The sequence below is a fragment of the Anolis sagrei genome, chromosome 2 (genome assembly GCF_037176765.1).
Source record: "Anolis sagrei isolate rAnoSag1 chromosome 2, rAnoSag1.mat, whole genome shotgun sequence".
NCBI classification, from domain to species: Eukaryota; Metazoa; Chordata; class Lepidosauria; order Squamata; family Dactyloidae; genus Anolis; species Anolis sagrei.
In genome coordinates, this window is record NC_090022.1 from 265,928,803 (window position 1) to 265,949,464 (window position 20,662).

General features: G+C 40.5%; 1 protein-coding gene across 1 annotated transcript in view; it reads right to left on the reverse strand.

Annotated features, from left to right (window-relative positions):
- Positions 1–711: 711 nt before the first annotated feature.
- Positions 712–20,662, reverse strand: part of HOMER1 (homer scaffold protein 1) — a 90,911-nt gene continuing 70,960 nt past the window's right edge. The window contains exons 7-9 of the mRNA XM_060761612.2: positions 15,754–15,864; positions 10,924–11,004; positions 712–5,100 (exon numbers count right to left, since the gene is read on the reverse strand). Coding sequence (XP_060617595.1) covers positions 4,912–5,100; positions 10,924–11,004; positions 15,754–15,864 — 381 coding nt within the window. The 3' untranslated portion in view covers positions 712–4,911. The remainder of the gene's footprint in view (positions 5,101–10,923; positions 11,005–15,753; positions 15,865–20,662) is intronic.

Genomic DNA, 20,662 nt, shown 5'->3' on the forward strand with positions numbered 1-20,662 from the left:
ACATTCTAATTTATTTCACAATGGGTTTCCTAGGGCATTTCTACATAGGCACTTTAGCCTGAAGCAAGCGAGAATCATCTCCGTGTTGTTTAGATAACACATGGAGCCATCTTGCCCCCAATGTGGGGCACAGCCACTTAACCTGGTTGTGCCCTGTGTTAGGTAAAGTTGGAAAATGCTCCAAAGCTTCAGGGAAGCTATGGGGCATCCCTACACTATGGTGTGTGTGTGTGAACAGTGCAGTTGGTTTTGATTCAGAACTGGCTCCACGGTTCACATGGGCCAGTGCTACTGTGCCATTTTCCCCACACCGTCCTCAACGTCAAGAGGAAAATGGGGTGCCACTTACCTGTGTTGTGTTGTTAGACACTGTAGTACCACCCTCAGAGTAGCAGAGAGCTTGCGGCCATTGCTGATGCACTCCTAAAGAACAGATCACCTAAATTTACATTGTTTTGCTTACTAAAGTTGTAGTTCCAAGCATATTTATTATGGAGGAATCCCCACTGGACGCAGAGTGACTTAACCTTTGAGCAAACATTGACAGGATGGAGCTGCAGTCAAAGAATGGAGGCTCGCTATCTTCCCGGCTGAATCCTTTGCTCTGGGAGCAGCCAATTCTGTGGCCGGCACTGGTAGAACAAAGTGGCCATGATGTTCTGGGACTGAGTTCTGAGAAAGAGGCTGCAATAACCGGCTTCCAGACAGGGATATACTTATAAAACCGTTTTATGTCAAAGTCAGAATTGCACAACATGACACTCTAATTCAAAATCCAGTAGCACCTGAAGGATTAAGGTAAACGCTGCCATCCATTGAACAGTTCTGTAATACTCAGAAAGAGTTCAAGAAGGAGGGGGAAAAGAAGAGTAAATTACATTCTCCAGAACAACAATTGTATTTCAAAATAAAAATTGTATTTTGTTGGGTTTTAAAAGATTTTTTTAAAACAAGGTTCCATACTTGTCATATACCAACAAGTTATACACAATGTGATTGTTTCTCCTATGTAAGTTCTTTGCATTTTTCCCCAAAGTCTATTATACCCAACATTATTTTCTGGCATATACATTCCCACAGCCTATCTTATAATAAATACAATAAGTCAAACCTTTTTCCAGTAGGCCAATTATTATCTTAATACAGAAGTGTAGAGGCGAGAGTAGGTACGCATACCTAATTCGGAACTTCAGAGTACAATTTCTAGAGTACAGTTTCTAAATACCCACCTACTGTAAATGATCATTAAAATATTCTTAATAGGATTTTATTTATATGTGCACTTAAATCCACCTTATCCCATATATATATATATATTAGATGACTTTTTTTTTCAATGGTGCAGCCCTCATAGGTTTTATTTTTACAAACATATGAACCCAAAGTCAGAATATCTTAATATACATGAGAAAGGAAATTCTCAAATATTGATTTCCAATTTTTTTAAATTTAATTTCAGTAGGAAAATATTAAAAATGTGCACATTTAAATGTTTCCATGTACTGTATATATACATATGTGTGTGTACATATACAAAGCAATTTCTTGTACCACACATATACACAGCATTTCAGTGGAAATAGTCTGTAAACAGTTATTTTCCCACCTGGTAAATGTCACTGTATTAAAAATTTCGATCTCATTAAAAATAATGTAACTTTTTTGCCATCAGATTTATGTTCTAACTTGTGATAATTAAGAACACTCAGCATGAACATACTGCATTCCTTTCACAATTACACCAATTTTATACTTTTCTGAAGATGTTTCCGATTGACGCTCGAATTGCAAGAGAATCAGGTATAAACGTCTCCAGGTAAATTAAAATCAGGTAATATCACGACTGTCCAGGACCTCATAAAATTACACATCATCAACATCTAACTATTAAGTTTAAAAAAAACTCACCATAGAAAGCTTTTTTACTTATGAATGTGATGAAGAAATATTCCCCCAATAATAAATAAAGTGATAAAATACTCTAAAATAGGGATGAAATGTAATTCATGTGTACAGTACATACAGTATAATACATGATAATTTAGGGTTTCATTTAATAGCAGTCCTGACCTTTTCAGGAGATACCTGTTCAATGACAGATAAAGAAAATGGCATTTTATAAATTAAATCATGTATCTTCTCCCACTTTGAATACAAATTAGAATGCGTGTATTATACAGTATATACATACAGTACACACATAAAAAACCCGACTTATATTATCAAGTTTTGAATAGCAGTCCTTAAGTGGAAAAAAAATCACCTATTGTACAGAGATTTATATCGCAGCTGGATTTCGTATTGAACATTCAAATGAATTTGGGTGTAAATAAAAAGGTCAGTGCATCTTTGCGGTGGGTTCTTTTGTCATTCGTGTTTTAGAATCCTCTCCAATATTAGACAATTTACAGCAAGACTGTCCCATAATGCCATTCCCATTCAGTAAGCAGACATCTCTGACACTTGGCTTACTTTTCAGGGTTTTTTTTCCTCTTCAAAATAAAAAAAATATTATAGAAAGAAATACAAGTCTTTTGTAAATTACATCAAAACAACTTTAAAAGATGTTCACTGAGGTTAACTGAATTCAATTCCTGTTTGAAGTTCAGAATATTGCCTGGTGTGGTTTTTTTTTTTTTTTAATAAGATGTGATGTGAAGATCTAACACAGAGAAAATGAGAGCGAGAGAGAAACACCATGTCAGTTTTCTACCAATTTACAGGGTCTTTTTAAAAAAAGGTGGTCAACATGAAGAGAATGCCCCATCTTAGTTCTACAACTTGAGGTTTCATGCTAAATAAACACATCTTAGTAGCAGAACGCAATAAACCTACGAAGGACATTCATTAAAGATATTCCCTGACCCACTTCTATTTACCACAGGATGCTGAAACCGCACATGTGTAATGATATAAGTCTCTATAGGTTACATGCCAATTTACAACTCAGAAATGACAACGGTCTTGATTTTACAGGTGCTGAAGTGGTGTGAGGTTTGATAATGGACCCAGTGGAATTCAGAGCAGTCATCAAGTTCCTTTACTTGAAAGGCTGCACGCCAAAGGAGATGTTCAATGAGATGAAAGAGGTTTATGGTGATGATTCCCCATCATATGACGTAGTCAAGAACTGGCATTGTTAATTTAAATGTGGTCAGATTTCAGTGGAAACAGCACCAATTCCAGGACTACTGATGAACACAACATCCAGCAAGTGGAGATCGCAATTTTGAAAAATCGCCGCTTAACCATTTGCTACCTAGTCCAAAATGTCAATATTAGTATGGGGTCCATGGAAAAAGTCATCCAAGACCACCTTCACATGCATAAGGTATCCTCACTGGGTCCCCCGACTGCTCACACCTTTCCAAAAGCAAGAATGAGTTGAATGCTCTCAGGCTGTATTGACAATGTGCCATGGAAACTAGGAGGGCTTTTTCAACAGATTGATCATACAGGATGAAAGCTGGGTCCATCACTATGATCCTGAGACTAAAGTCCAGTCAATGCAATGAAAGGGTCATGATTCACCACCTCCAAAGAAGGCCCAATACTTGCTCACAGTATTTTGGAACCAGCATGGAGTAGTACTGATAGATTTCCAAGCAAAGGGTACCATGACCACTGGGGCATAGTATGCTTCACTGCTGCGGAAATTGCGGGAGGCCATCAAAACCAAGAGGCAACGTGGCATGCTCAGGGTGTCCACCTTCTACTAGACAATGCACCAGTTCGCAACTCACATGTTGCCCAAATGGAAGCATGTTCCTGTGGCTCTGAAACTCTATCACATCCCCCTTATTCACCTGACCTCACACCATCAGACTTCCACCTCTTTCCAACAATGAAGTTATTTTTGAAGGGCAAGCATTTTTCAGATGACGACACTCGGATTTCCGAAGCCACCACATGGCTTTTGGAGCAACCTGTCAACTTCAACAAGTGAAGTGTTTATAGTTGCTTAAGAAGATGGGAGAAGTGTGTGTCCCTAGTGGCACCAATGGAGAGAAGGACTAATAACTGTGCCAAGTTTCATTGCTCTCAGTCCACAAGAAGTGGGTCAGGGGAAATCTTTAATGAACACCCCTCGTATGTGACATTTAATAGGACGAGATTGCCCCTTATAATCATTGGTGTATAGGGAATTTTAAATTTTGAGTGGGAAACAGGGACTCACCTGTCTTCACAGATTGGCTTCAAAAAGTGTAACAAAATGGACTACAGAACGTCTACACACATGGACGAAAAACAGGGAAAAGTAAACCATACAGTGGACAATATTGAAGAACACCAGAGTGAACATCATAAATAAATACAGTATCTTCCAGTATAAAAAAGGGAAGAACTCTATACAAGCAGTTATTCACTAAGTTTTAATTAAAGATGCAAAGCTCTCTCACTCCTGGCAAGAATTAATTGGTAATGCACTGCTTCTTGACAGTGCAAAAATATCCTGAGAAATGATTTTTAAGATTACAACAAAAGACAGGGCTGTCGTCACAAAGTTTTTGCACAAAACACAGCACCTGGGTGCCTTGACCGAGAAAATAAAACAAAAGAGATCATCTACCGTGTCTAACACTAGAAGGGATGTCATTTGGGGCACTTCTCATTATTTCACTGGCTAATAATTAGAAAAGGATTGCATTCAATTACTGTTAATATCTTTCGAGTTATCTATGGCCAATTATATACAAGGAGGTAATTTGTAATTCAAGTTATTTCTTTTTCCAACTAGCTACAAGCTGAATTCTAAAATTTTACACTGAAATATACGGTTGAAAATTTAAAACAGGCCCTCCTGGAGGAGCGCTTTTCTAATTTTGTGCAACTTTGATGCAGAGCCCAACAATGTCCTATGAAGAGAGACAGTGCATCTTTAAGAAGGTTGGCACTGAGATCCCGTTTCCTTTAGCTGCATTCTATTAGCTTGGCCAGGTTATCGCGTAGTTCTGTTAGTTCAAAGATTTTGCCATCAAGAATTTCTAAAAGTGTTTTCAAGTTATTGCGAAAAGCTTCTTGTTCACTCTGACTTTTCTCCAGACGCTGTTCCAGGTCAGACAGTTGTCCTTCCAGGTCTTTGTTTCGTACTTCGACTTCCTTGAAGAGGAAAAAACAGACAGAAGTATAATTTGCAAAGACCGTGTTACATTTGCATTAGTTCATAGAACCATAGAGTTGGAAGAGACCTCATGGACCATCCAGTCCAACCCCCTGCCAAGAAGCAGGACAATTGCATTCAAAGCTCTCCTGACAGACAGCCATCCAGCTTCTGTTTAAAAGGCTCCAAAGAAAGAGCTTCCACCACACTCCGGGGCAGAGAGTTCTGCTGCTGAACAGCTCCCACAGTCAGGAAGTTCTTCCTAATGTTCAGGTGGAATCTCCTTTCCTGTAGCTTGCAGTCATCATTCCATGTCCTAGTCTCCAGGGCAGTGGAAAACAAGCCTATTCCCTCTTTCCTATGAATTCCCCTCACATATTTATACATGGCCATCATGTCTCCTTGCGGCTTTCTTGTCTGCAGGCTAAACATGCCCAGCTCTTTCAGCTGCTCCTCATATTTATGTGGCATTGGGACAGTCACCATAACACAAAATATGCTACATCGTGGGACCAGAATGGAGCTTGCCCTGCATTCAATTGGAAGATTGTAGAGATTTTGAGCCAAGATGGTCAAACTGGTGGCCCTGCACATTTCACAATGCATCTCCCACCATTAAGTCTCACTCGTTTGGACTCTTTGGACTTTCAGTTGCAGAGCAAGCTTATCCGCATCTCCTCTAAGCTTCTTGTAGCCAAAATATAAAGCAGTAAAAACAATTCCTAAAACAATACCCAAGAATCCATTTTCCTGAGTCAGATATTTTAATAGTTGCATCCCATCAAATCTCTGTGAATAGACAAATGCAGTCATGCCGACCACATGACCTTGGAGGTGTTTATGGACAACACCGGCTCTACAGTGCCGGTGTTGTCAGTGAGGCTGTTAGAGGCTCCTCCCTAAACTACAAACCCCAGAACTCCGCAGGAGGCAGAAAATGGATTTTAAGTGGATTTTTTTTCTCTAGTGTGATGAACCATGTCCATACATATGCTCAGGCTCCACAACTGAAAATCACCAAAAGTAAATGGGACAAGACAGCATGCTATAATATGTCACTTGAACAGAAAATGCTGTTCTTACTGTTTCTGGTATAGTTAGGAAGGGAATACAAGTGAGTGGATTATTCGAGCGGATTCTTCATACCTGTTCTCTTAAGATTTATGGTAAACTAGCCGTCCCCTGCAACATGCTGCTGTGGCCCAGTCTGTGTATATGTGTTTTGTGTGTATGTATTTGTGTGTATATATTTGTGTATATGTGTATATATGTGATTTGTGCATGCATTGTAATGTATTTTTTATTTTTTTGGCTTTTTGCTTCTCTTCTGCTGCATTTTTATGAGTGATGGTCACTCGTTGGCCTGATAGGTGTATTGTGTCCAAATTTGGTGTCAATTCATCCAGTGGTTTTTGAGTTATGTTACACCTACAAACAAACATTGTGTTTTTATTTATATAGATGTAGATCTGACCTGTACTGTGAGTTCCAACCTGAGTACAGCCATTGAAGCAACAACACTGCCCCCTAATTGCTTCAATGGGTCTCTTCTAGTTAGGAGTGATCAAAAAAATACAAGACATGTATTTTAATGATTTTTTAAAGTAATTCAATGATTGGCAATTTTAAAAGCCAGACTTTGTGTTCATGTCATAATTAATGTAACATACTGGTTTCTGTTTCACTTAACAATGAACTTTTAAAAAAGACGAAGGAAGCATCACTTCATAAAACAGTTTGGCAAAGGATTCTTTCATCCCACTTATTTATGAGTCCATTTTCGAAGTTCCTCAAGGGCACGCCCCCCACTGAATGGTATATTGCAAATCCAATGAAAATGTACAGTGCAGCATCTTGCTAATAATAGACCGTGACATCATGCGAAAACGACGATTATCCCTCTGCTCATTACCAAGGAACTTGACCAGGTGACTGTAAGAACTCAAGTGTGAAAATGTAAAGGCAATAAAGTGCTAACACAAATGCTCATTTTGGAGAGATGAAAGGCATCAATGCCTATAACAATTTGCTAAAGAATGCAACTCCGAAAGCTGTACACATGAAATTTCCTACCATAAATTTTGACAGATGTACAGGAGAAGAGTTTTTATGGGGTGATTGTGCTTCAGCAAAAATTAATCCTAACTTTCTCTCCAAGTCTCATCTTCTGTTATTAAAAAAAGCAATATAAAATGCAGCCCAAGGTCTGGAGCAAAAACCTCAGTTTTTTTGGCAAGGTGTACAGTGGGGGCTGACATATCTATGGGGTGGTGAACCCTTCTTAGGTTTTGGTCCAATTTCCCAAAACCTTCCCCCAAAATAGGTTCAGCATCTTGGATAGCTCCCACAAGGTTCAGACTTAAACCCAGAGTGGATATATTGTGCACCGGGACTGTGGCACAGCTGGCTGGGAGTCAGCTGCATTAAGATCACTGCTGACCAAAAAGTCATGAGCTCGAAGCCAGCCCGGGTCGGAGTGAGCTTCCGACCTTTGTGTAGCTTGCTGTTGACCTTTGCAGCCTGACCTGAAAGACAGTTGCATCAGTCAATTTAGGTACCGCTTATGCAGGGGGGGGGGGGGGGGCTGGGCTAATTTGACTAATTTATGACACCATAAAATCTCCAGCAAGCTGAAGCAAAAAAGAATGAGGAAGTACTCCATCAGTGTTACAAATGGACAGTGAAGAGACAGCTCCCCTGGTGGCCAGAATACCCTCATGAAAACTGAAAAGTTAAATAGCGTCTGTGTGTTTGTATATGTTGTGTGTCTATGGCATTGAATGTTTGCCATATATATGTACATTGTAATCTGCCCTGAGTCCCCTGTGGGGTGAGAAAGGCAGAATATAAATAAATATTGCCTCATGGGCATGCCTCATGGATATGGGAGTATCCAGCTGCCACTAAAGAAAGGCGGATATAATTTCCTCTCACATACACACTTTTAGCCAGCACAGAAAGTTTTAAATGTCCCTTTATCTTGTCTCTGAAAACTATGCTATTTGGGGGCACTTTATTTATTTATTTATTTATTTGCCGTATTTATATACTGTCTTTCTCAGTCCAAAGGCGACTCAAGGCAGTTTACAGGTGGCACAATTCAATGCCTCCAACAACATAAAATACCATCTAGCATATAATATAAATATAAAAATCATACAAAAACAATAAAAAACATAAATCCTCAGCGTCACCTTACTAAAATCATTTTCCAATTCACATCATCCAGTCGTTCCATAGATCTATATTTGTCTGTTACACTGCATTTGCAAATGCTTGCTCAAAAAGCCAAGTTTTAACTTTTTTATAAAATGTTAGGAGGGAGGGGGCTGATCTAATGTCCCTAGGAAGGGTGTTCCACAGCTGAGAGGACACCCTATCTCTCGTCCCCACCAAATGCTTCTGTGAAGAAGGTGGGACCAAGAGCAGGGCCTCCCCTGACAATCTTAGACTCCTGGATGGTTTATAAGGAGAGATACGTTCGGACAGGTAAGCCAGGTGGGCCGGAACCATTTAGGGCTTTATAGGCTAAAGCAAGCACTTTGAATTGTGCCCAACTTTACCCTGCTTCCTCAGTTCATTTCTCAAAATTTGTTTCTTGTGCTCCTGTAACAATGCTGGGGCATAACCCATTGCCAAGTGGGCATATCTCCCTTTCTAATCAGGCATAAATCTCCCTCTTTCTCCTCTACATGTAATCACAAGTGTACTTGGCTGCCCTGTATTTCCATTCTGTCCCTCATGCAAATGCAAGTTATTCCAGTTGCCATTTATTTGCATTTAGGCACAATAGAGAGCTGGGTCTGGGTTCCAGAGTCACACAGGATTTGCTTGGCACTCCCTTAGCAGAGAACAGTATCCCATGGAGCACTTTGTTGGTCCGCCCTGACCGAGGTTATGTTGTCCTCAGGTGATTTCCATATGCAGCTTTTCAGCTTTCCTTGTTTTTCTGGTCATGTACTCTACATCGGGGCTTCTTTGGCTTTTTCCAATCACAACCCCTTTCTGCCCAAGACTTTTACTAGATCCCAGGTTTATAGGTATGTTAAAAGGGTATAAATGAGCAAACCCTCTATGAACCATCTCAGAGATTAAGATCATCTGGAGAGGCCCTGCTCTCGGTTTCCCTTCCCTCGCAAGGAGATGAGAGAGAGGGCCTTCTCAGTGGTGGCTCCTCAGCTATGGAACTCACTCCCTAATGAAATTAGATCAGTGCCCTCCCTCCTAGCCTTCAGAAGAAAAGTAAAAAATTGGCTATGGGACCAAGCCTTTGGGCAGTAAGCAGTACATGGAATGTGATTTTAATGTTTACATTGATATGTTTTTAATTCCATGTTTTAATGTTAAATGATATTGTGTTTTATGATTTAATTGATAATTGTATGTTATTATCATTATGTTAGGTTTCTGTATGTGAAACATTAAATTTTGCCATAATTATGTTGGAAACCACTTTGAGTCCCCCGCTGGGGCGAGAAAAATTGTATACAAGTAATGTGAATACATAAATAAATAAGTATTTGCAAGGCTTGCTAAATAGGTTGATTTTCCTTTTTGTAGTGTACAGATAAAACACTTTCTCCAGAGTCCATTGTAAATGCCTTATGTTGTTGCTAACAGATTTTTGTAAGTGCATGGTGTTCAGAAACATTTGACTATTTGCAAATTTTTTGTGACCCCAACATTGAGCTAAAGTGACCCCATTTGGAGTCAGGACCCACAGATTAAGAAGCTATGCTCTTCATAATGTTTGTTATTTGTTACAGCTAGGCAAACCAGGTTTTTCAGGCTTTCACAGTTCTTCAAGCAATAACCACCAAACTATCTCCAAATCTGTAGCAAACAATCCTTATGACAGCAGTAAAGGTAAAGTTTCCCTGATATTAAGTCTAGTCGCGTGTGACTCTGAGGGGTGGTGCTCATCTCCATTGCTAAGCCAAAGAGCCAGCATTGTCCATAGACACCCCAAGGTCATGCAGGCAGCATGGAGCGCCATTACCTTCCTGCAGAAGTGATACCTACTGATCTACTCAAATTTACATGTTTTTGGACTGCTAGGTTGGCAGAAGCTGGGCCAAATAGTGGGAGATCACCTCTGCTCCCCGGATTCAAACTACCAACCTTTTGGTCAGCAAGTTCAGCAGCTCAGTAGGGAGGGCATGCTTGTTTGCTTTACACCAGGGTACACATTTGACTTAAAAAACAAAAACAAAAAAACACCAGTGTTCACCTTTTCAGATTTTTGGGGATTTTTGGGCTCTTTGACTCCATTTAGTAAGGCAAAGGAGCCCCCGTAGAACAGCAAGTTAAACCGCTGAGCTGCTGAACTTGTTGACTGAAAGGTCAGCGGTTTGAATCCAGAGAGTGGGATGAGCTCCCGCGGTTAGTTTCTGCCAACCTAGCAGTTCTAAAACATGCAAAGGTGAGTAGATCAATAGGTACTGCTCCAGCAGGAAGGAAACAGTGCTCCATGCAGTCATGGCGGCCACATGACCTTGTCCATGGACAATGCCAGCTCTTTGGCTTGGAAATGGAGAGGAGCACCACCTCCCAGACTAGACTTAATGTCAAGGGGAAACCTTTACCTTTTAGTAAGGCAAAACAAGGCTTTCCCATGAATTATGACAAAGTCTGCTTTCTTGCAATATACAGTATTATGTGCAATGCTCTACTACTGTTGAAGGAAAATAGGTGGCAGAACCAAAGCAGAAAGGGGGGTCGGGAAGCAATTACTGCCACTGGTACCCAGAATGGCAGCTCTCCACCTGTCTTTCACATCTTTAGATTTCCACAGACCCAGTCCTCCCCATCTCAATACTTACTTGTAGCTTCTGAGTTAAGGAGTCCCTCTGTGCCTGAAGCTCTTTAGCATTATCAATTTCTTCTCTCAATTTCTCTATTTCCTAAGGGAGAATAAAGGAACGCATTACCCAAACTGACCTTAATGGAGACGCGAACTTTCATCCTGTACAAATCAACCTTATTGTATCAGAACTGACACTGAACAGCTGGTTACTAAAACAATAAGTCCCGGAGTCAGCAACTCCTTTCAATGATTCACCTGCCAACGATGAGCAATACATGCTGCGTAGTTCAACTTGGGTAATGAATTTACATAAATGTCTGTGCTGCTGAATAAATGCAGGGGAAAATGTCATTGTGGCTTTAGTTCTGTTATAGTCTAGCATGCCATATTTGATCATTACCTTGAAGAAATATTCTTTGCACATCAATATGTAAGAACATAATCCCATGCCAGCGGACAGAAGATAGGGCTTAGCATTGCCAATGCTGCAGCAAGTACGTGTGCAGCGCGAGGAGGAGGTTGAGGGCCGGACGGCTGCCGTCTCCCTTAAAACATCTCTCAAAGAGCCACTTGGGCAGCCTTACGGCCTTGAATTTCAGCATCCTATTTCCCAGAAAGAGGAGCTCTTGTGCTCCAGGACCATAAACACGGCTATTGATTATGCAGCAGTGACAGAAACTGATTAAGAAGGAGACAGCTGTCCAAAAAGGAGCCAGTTTTTCAGCACATTCTGCTACCGAGGGAGACACTTGCTAAGATGTGGTTTTAGATTGCCAGAGGTTGGGGCAATAGCAATATGTTTGAAATATAAACCAATGGTGCATCTACACTATAGAATGAATGCAGTTTGACATCACTTTAACTGCCAAGGCTCAATGCTATGGAATTATGGGAGTTGTAATTTGGTGAGACACCAGCACTATTTGGCAGTGAAAGCTAAGGACTTTGTATGACTGCAGCCTCCGTGATTCCATAGCTTTGAGTCATGGAAGTTAAAGTGGTATCAAACCACATTAATTCTGCAGTGTAGACACATCCTAGGACAAAAGTGTGGGCAATAGATATTTTGAGCAATGATTAATCCATTTGCCCCAAAGAAATGGGAAATTATTGTTTCCATTTGATGTTTAATGCTTTGTCTTATGTCTGTTATAACAGGCTGTGCTTTTATTAAATTTTAGTTTGCTAAATTATAATTCGTATTTATATGTTGGGTTGTATAAATTTTGTTAGTATGGATGTATTGTTGTTGCCCCCACTTTAGAAACCTTCAAGAAATATCTCATAATGATGCTATGCAAACTTTCTGGTGAACTTATGAAGTTAATTTTGAGACCAGGCATGGGCAAACTTTGGTCCTCCAAGTGTTTTGGACGTCAACTCCCACAATTCCTGACAGCACATGCTGAATTAAGTTTAAGTAGCCTTGCGTACCATATAGCTAAGAAGTGTGAGGCATTCTTTAAGTACTAGGGTTAACTCCAACTGTTGTAAAGATGTGAATATATAAATAAATATAATACAGCACTGAATCAGGTATTGCTGATGCTATGGTACTCGGATCCTCGCCTCTGTCACAATGTAAGGGCTTTCTTCTGTTAGGAATTGTGGGAGTTGAAGTACAAAACAACTGCAGGGCCAAAGTTCGCCCATGCCTATTCTACACTGTACTCCTGGGATTCAATGTTTGGCATGAACATCATCAGTATGAGACATTTTTAAATGGCTGCTCCACAATAGCAGATGGAATCATTACAAAAAACCCTGGAGATACCATAGAAAGGACTGCAACATTTAAAGTAGAGGCTCATGGAAGTGGTGAACATGACACCACTTTTCAGTGTAATAAAATTCTACCAGTTTGGAGACTAGGAAGAACCTTCCACAAAGACAAGTTATTTTGGAACTGCAGTGAAGAGTGTTCTTCTGAAACATCTGGTGTCAATTATTGGCAGAAAAAGAATAGTGTGCTTCTGAGACTACCGATACGGTATAAATGGTAATCCCTGCCTATTATTCACTCTTTGGGGAAGTGCATGTGCTTTGCTAGAGAGAGAACAGAGGCTTTTTGAACTTCCTATCAATGCATGGCCCCACACTGGAAGGGTCACTCTGTCACTCGTATTCTCCAGAGAAAGTACCTCAAATTCTAATGCAGAAGGCTTTTCAAATGCTTAAAACCATAATATAAAGGCAATCTGTTGGAAACAGGTTGAGGTCTGCTCGTTTGTCACTATGCTTTCTTATGTCTAAGAAGACCATGCCGATCTACTGCCTCTTGAATAAGTAAGTGCTGTAGAATCAACCCATGTTTAATTTTTCCATAAACAAAAGGACATTTGCAAGATTAAACCTTATGATTAATCATTTGTCATTTGAAAATGTCAAGAACAAAATGCACTTCTGAACATTGACAAAATTTTGCTTTCCGTTACATGCATCTGTCTAGTTAATTTGATTAATTAATCTGACACTGGGTCATACTTGCTCTTTATTTCACCGAGTTATTCCTTGTAAAGAACCCATATTTTCCAAATCTGAATTTATTCTAAATGCAATCAAAGCATGGCAGTCACTCCTACTAACAGCAAACACAGGCAGCCATGACAATAATACTGGAACCAAAAGTGGGACTACTAGGAAACAGGGGTGAGAGAGCCAACTTATTATTGGACATTCTATAATCTATTGGAAATAAGCGCACCATAAGCTTATTGAAAAGGTAAAAATGATGTCACATCTGCTTGGTAAATGTGAATCTCTATGAACATGTGGAGACCACCTTCTGAAAAACACTAGTCAAGAAAAGCATGATCTCATTAGAAGTCAGCCCTTTGAACAAGTGATATTCAAAAGCATTCATATAATGGCACACAGGTAACTCAGCTGATAAACTGAATAATAATAATAATAACAGCAACAACAATAACAACTTTATTTTTATACCCCGCCTCTATCTTCCTGAATTGACTCAGGGTGGCTTACATGAGACCAAGCCCAATCAAAAAAGTTAAAACATAACATGTACAAAATGCAATAATCAGTATAAAAACAATATAAGCAACGGATTGTTGTAGGTTTTTTTGGGCTATATGGCCTACATATAAAAAAACCCTACAACAACCCAGTGTTTCCGCCCCTGAGAGCCAATACAATATAAGCAACATTAAAACAATAACACAAGTATCAGAAACAGCAACCAATAGTATATTTCAAGTCTTGTTGTAGGAGGATGGACTGTTGTACAATTTAAAGGTAGGTCTAATGAGTAAAGTGCTTAGGTCATATAGCAGCAAAAGGATAAGAGCAATTTCAACTAGATAAGTAAGACTTTGGATAGAACAGTAGTAAGGTGCAAGGACAAGATTTTAGGTCATAGTTGGGGCCAGTTGTCAAGGGAATTATCTAATCCAACACACAACAGAACATCCACATATTTAGTTCTTGGATGTCTTTAAACTGCCAAGGATAAAGACATGCCACTACAAAAATATATTTGGCTAGCAGAGGATGGTTGTTTCTTTGACGCTGAAGTTATTCATCTACTCTCCCTTAAAAACATCTTGTTTAAAGCATGAACACAAGAGATAAAAACACAGTAGTTTTCTTTAAGAATAACATCTCAAGTTTACTAACAAACTTCTTATATATATTCAGTATATTAGTCCATAGTCCAATTTCTTTAAGCATATATAGTTCAAACTCTATAACGGTGCTCACTGAGGTCTGAAAGGAGACAAACTGCATCTACTTCCAATTGAGGTCTAAAAGCATACTATATAACAAGAATGGAGTCCTGTGTCTGAAGCCCCTCCCACACCAAAGAGGTACAGTCAAACTGGCAAACCAAAATGTAAATAAGATATAGGTTAACAATTATATACATTTACAAACAGTTAGTGAAGACTTGGAAGGTTGCTATTTCCAACACTCATTTGGGAAACCATGAGATTTGTAGAAACTTAAAAAAAAACACATAGGGAAGAACTCAGAAAGAAAAGGAAAAAACTCAGCCCTTTGAGGTCTGAGCATGCTCACATACCACACAGGATACAGAATGAAAACTGGAAAAGGAGAGAAAAGTGGATGGTTTGGGAGATGTTGCACCCTGTTCCATTTCAAAAGACAGCTGTCTGGAGCCCAGAAAGGAGCATTGTTTTATTACAGGTAAAATATTGTTCTGGGCCCATGGGATCCATCCCCAAATTATTACCCAGAGCTCAAAATGCCCCTGCCCGGTCACTCCAATGTTTCTTATCCTCAGCTTCAATAACAATGGCAGGATTTGGGGTGGTTTCCATCACCGTTGCCTCCAATGCTCCAGTCCAAAACATGTGACCATCTGTCACCCAGCTGAGCCAGAAGCAGATCCTGGGCTATTATCCAGGTTGGGGGGTCTTGATAGTGTGGCATGTGGGAGGGGAGGTGTCATCTCATACCTCCAGGATTCCCCCAGTCAGCATGGCCAATCTCAAGAAAGGGAAGTTTTCCCTCCCCAGCTGTAACATACCCCAATTCTCCTCATTAGACTTTTAAAGACTCCAACTAGCAACAGCCTCAATGCCTGGGTGGAGCGGGACTGGAATTAGGAATAGGCACTGTAGGTTTGCTATTCCCCACTTTGAGGCATAAGGTGTACTTCTGATACATGTACATCTTACTTTAAGAAACTGATGGATGATTTTTCATTATGTTCAGACCCAGACTGAAATATTGATTCTTCTTTATTACTCATAAAGAAAGCCATCCCAATTTCTAGTCATTTTAACATTTAACACTATGAAATATATAAATGACACATTCTGAAGGCTATTTCATATGAAAAGGAATAAAAGCAAGGAAATACCTCTTCTTTTTTCTTCAGCGTTGCTTCTAATTCTTGTATTGTCTGATTTAACTCTGTTTTGTGAGTGTGAACAGCATTTGCTTGACTACTCACACACTCCAGCTCAGTCACCTGTAAAAATAAAAAGATAATAAATATACAATTAAAGGGCAATATAGACTTTTTATTTTCTTTAGCACTTGGTTGAAAACATTGGCACATGCTGAATTAAGTTTAAGTAACCTTGCGTGGCATCTAATGAAGATGTGTGAGATGTTCTTTAAGTACTAGGGTTAACTTCAACTGTTTGTTTGTTTTTAATTCTGTGAGAAGCGACTGAAGAAACTACAAGTTGCTTCTGGTGTGAAAGAATTGGTCGTCTGCAGAGACGTTGCCCAGGGGATTATCTCATGTCTCTGAATGGGAAGCTGGAGCTGACAGATGGGAGCTCACCCGATCTCGCGGATTCAAACCGCCAACCTTCATGTCAGCAGTTCAGCTGGCACAAGGGTTTAACCCATTATGCCACCACGGCTCACTCCTGCTGCTGTAAAGCTGTGAAGGTATGAATTTAATACAACATCGAATCAGGTATTGCTGATGTTTTGGCACTCCAATCCTCACCTCTGCTACAATGTAAGGACTTCCTCCTGTCCCACCAACTGTAGGGACCATCTAAATGCCCTCAAGATATTATGAAGATGTATACAACGATTAATCTCAGTGGATACCACCTCTCTACATTCAGTGGTGCTGCCACATACCCTTTGTCTGAATCCAAACTCTGATAGTGTTTCCAGAGGCCAAAATTCGTAAAAACAAAACTTTCTTTATAAAAGTTAAATGTAGCAAAGCAAATGAAATATTTATTTATTATATTGAAAACATTGAACAACCTCTCCAACGCTCCTCACAAATTAACTCAGAACCCACTGAAGCATTGCAACACACCAACAATACCTGGGAGTTACTCTGGACAGTGCTCTGACTAATAAGAAGAACTGCTTGAATATCAAGCAAAAAGTGGATGCTAGAAATAACATCATCTGAAAGCTGACTGGCACAACCTGGGGATCACAACCAGACACAGTGAAGACATCTGCCCTTGCACTTTGCTACTCTGCTGCTGAACATGCATGCCTAGTGTGGAATACAGCTCACTATGTTTAAAAAAAGTGGATGTGGCTCTTAATAAGACATGTTGCATTATCATTCCCGACACCACTGGAGAAATTATACTGTTTGGCCAGTATTGCACCACCTGACATTCATTGGGAAGTATCATAGAATCAAAGAGTTGGAAGAGACCTCATGGGCCACCCAGTCCAACCCCCTGCCAAGAAGCAGGAATGTTGCATTCAAATCACCCCTGACAGATGGTCATCCAGCCTCTGTTTAAAAGTTTCCAAAGAAGGAGCCTCCACCACACTCCGGAGCAGAGAGTTCCACTGCTGTACCAGCCAGTAATGAAAGGACCAAGGCATTAACATACCAGGTCCACCCTCTGTTCGGATATCAGCCAGCATGCCAGCACCTTAAATCAAGAGACACTTCCTAAGATCGACAGAGATACTTGGAGGAATATCTCAGCAAACAAGAGTCCAACCTGGACATAGCATATTATTTGAGAACACAGAAATGCTGGATCACTCTGACAACTACCTTGTCAGGCTACACAGAGAAGCCATTGAAATCCATAAGCATGTGGACAATTTCAACAGAAAGGAAGAAACCATAAAAATGAACAAAATCTGACTACCGATATTAAAAAACTCTAAAATTATAACAATAAATAAAGAACAAAACTCAAACTCCAGACAAGAAACAGTCAGGAACAGCTAATCACCTCTCAACAAAGAATTCTCCCAGGTAGTAACAAAGCACACCTAAAAACTGGCAGGCCATCAAATGCTAATCAAGATGGCCAATTGAAATGTTCACATCAAGCTCCAACAGACAAGAGTTCTTTCTCCTACCCTGGGCTTTCCACAGATATATAAACCCAATTTTTTTACTTTCCAACAGACCTCACAACCTTTGAGGATGCCTGCCATAGATACAGGCAAAACGTCAGGAGAGAATGCTTCTAGAACATGGCCATTCAGCCCAAAAAACCTACAACAGCTCATGTTCCCAATTTCCCTATGGCCATTCAGAAGGACGTAATAATATTCCATGTCCTTTTTAGTATGCCTAATGATAAACAGACCTAAAAGTGGGCTTATGTAACATGAAGAGAGAAAAAAATGATGCCCTTCTATACTTGACCACATTTAACGGATTGATAAACATCCAGTTTTCTGAAACCATTCAAGCAAAATAACCTACAATTTAGTCATTCATTAACATACAGTGGTCACAGTTTGACCTGAAGATGGCTATGTTTTCTCTATTAGCACAGTGAAAAAAATTCAATACAATTACCGGGATATCTTTGTGACTTAAGCATTAGCACTTAATCTCTTGAAGAACATGCATGTGTGTTCTCACAAATTAATGCAACCACAATGTGCTAAAATTTCTCTAGATTAGGACTATTCAAGGTAGACTTAAGCAAACAACAACTGAAAAGTATATTTGAATTGCCAGTTTTTCTGCCCTTTGGTGGCACGACACAACATGGGCACCAGGCATGTAGCCGGGGGAGGTGGGGGTGGGGGGCTTGAGGGGCTTCAGCCCCCCCCCTCCCAATTCTCATGGTGGTTCGTGAAAAGGCCTTACTGGTGCATTATTTGAACTGTTATGTTTATTCATATCATGATCTGATCACCATACTCAATATATCCCATATGCATGGGGGTATTGGGGTAATGATACAAAAGGTTTGCTAGGGTAGACCCTCTTTCACACAGACTCAGCCCCCCCCCCCCCCCGAAACAAACTCACCCCCCCCCCCCGAATCGAAATCCTGGCTACGGGCCTAGTAGGCACCATCTAAACAAAAGTCTAGAAAGTCTCTGAGACTTTAACATTAAAGAGTATGAAATAGATTACACTGAAGCCCCATCAGACGAAGTTCAACAAAAACCAATGACCAGGATTAGTAACATGGGCATGACCAAGCTATAAAGGGCTGGGCAAGGGAGGGTGCAAACAGTGTACATAGGGCTGGGGAGGTGGATGAAGTGCAAAACAGAGTACTACTTGGCAACCTAAGGACTATATCACTAAGGACTAATCATTCTCAAATGCTTGCTGGAACATCCAGATTTTCAGATCCCTGCAGAAGGAGGACAGTGCAGGAGCTTGCAATTAAAGAATATGAGGCCACACACCACAATAATTTAGGACCTCATCATATGGATGTTTCCTCCATGTTGTCTCCATTTTCACATGCTGGCAAAACGGAGTTCCACGGAGGCCATCCCATCATGCATGGCCACTTCTAGTGGTTGCCCGTGGCACTCCATCTTGCCGGCATGGTTTACAGTCGACACAATTCGATGCCCCCAACAACACAAAATACAGTTTAAAATATTTAGCATAATATAAAAACCATACAAAACCAATAAAACCAATAAAAACATCAGTCCTCAACATCTCATTACTCATGTTTTCCCCACTCTTCCTAACACTTTTCTCTGCTTCCGTCCTGCTGTTCTGATGAAGTCCTTAGTTGGCTCTGCCTCTGGTAAACTACCTTTTCCATCCTTGATTTTCTTGCACAATGCAAAGCTCTGAAGGGTAAGCTAGCTGTACCATTCCTGAATCCAGAGTTCTACATGGATAAGCCTTCATAAATCTAGCCTTACTCCCCTTTAGACCTTCACACAATACACACATCAGAGCTGGAAAAGCAGGTGCACTGTGGGAGGAGGGAGGCAATATGGTCACCAGCAGAGTTAGACTATTTTTAATTGTGTGGGACCCATTCTTCTGAGTCGTGCTGAAGGGAAAATGTATGTGTCTATCCCTTAAGTCTGTGGCTGGGAGAAGTAGATACTGCTGAAATTACATTGGCTGTTCAAAACAGTAAATATCTTTAAGGGAGAAGGGACTGGGAAGGTGAAGGATGTGTTCCACAAGGCTAAGAAATCCCTATCATTGCAGTACAAAACTGTTTCATGGAGACGGAAAGGTGCATTTTCCCCTTTCCCACACTTCATAAAATCCCCCTGGATAGAGTACAGGAAGAGACAGCTATTTTTTCCTCTTAGCTCAGGCATGGGGAAACTTGGGCCCTCCCTCCAGATGTTTTGGACTTCAACTCCCACCATTCCTAACAGCCTCAGACCCTTTCCTTTCCCCCCTCATATCATCACTATGTGGCACATATAGCTCTATCCACTATATGCCCTCCAACATGTCTATAGTGGTCACTTCACCTAACAGCTAATGGCAGCAAGTGGCTTCCCAGTTACCAACCCAGCCTTTAAAACAGAACTTTAAGGTAGCTGATTAAGGTTCCAAACCCAAGTTACAAAATAGTTCAGCACCTTAGACAGCTCTTTCAAAGTTTGGGCTAAAATGCATGATTTTTATTGCAAAGCCACCAGCAATACTATGGGGCCTCATGTGGCGCAGTAGGTTAAACCCCTGTGCTGGCAGGACTGAAGACCGACAGGTCGCAGGTTCGAATCCAGGGAGAGGCAGATGAGCTCCCTCTATCAGCTCCAGCTCTTCATGTGAGGACATGAGAGAAGCCTCCCACAAGGATGATAAAAACATCAAATCATCCGGGTGTCCCCTGGGCAACGTCCTTACAGACGGCCAATTCTCTCACACCAGAAACGACTTGCAGTCTCTCAAGTTGCTCCTGACACGACCAAACCAGCAATACTCACTGATGATAATAATTGTCCTGCCCATTAAAAAAAAAACTACTACAGAAGCAAGCAATAGCATTGGTGGTGGGGGAGGGGTGTGCGTATAACTATTTTGGCATCTGCTTAACTTCAAACTCGATTCCAAAATGGAGCATTCCTTAAAT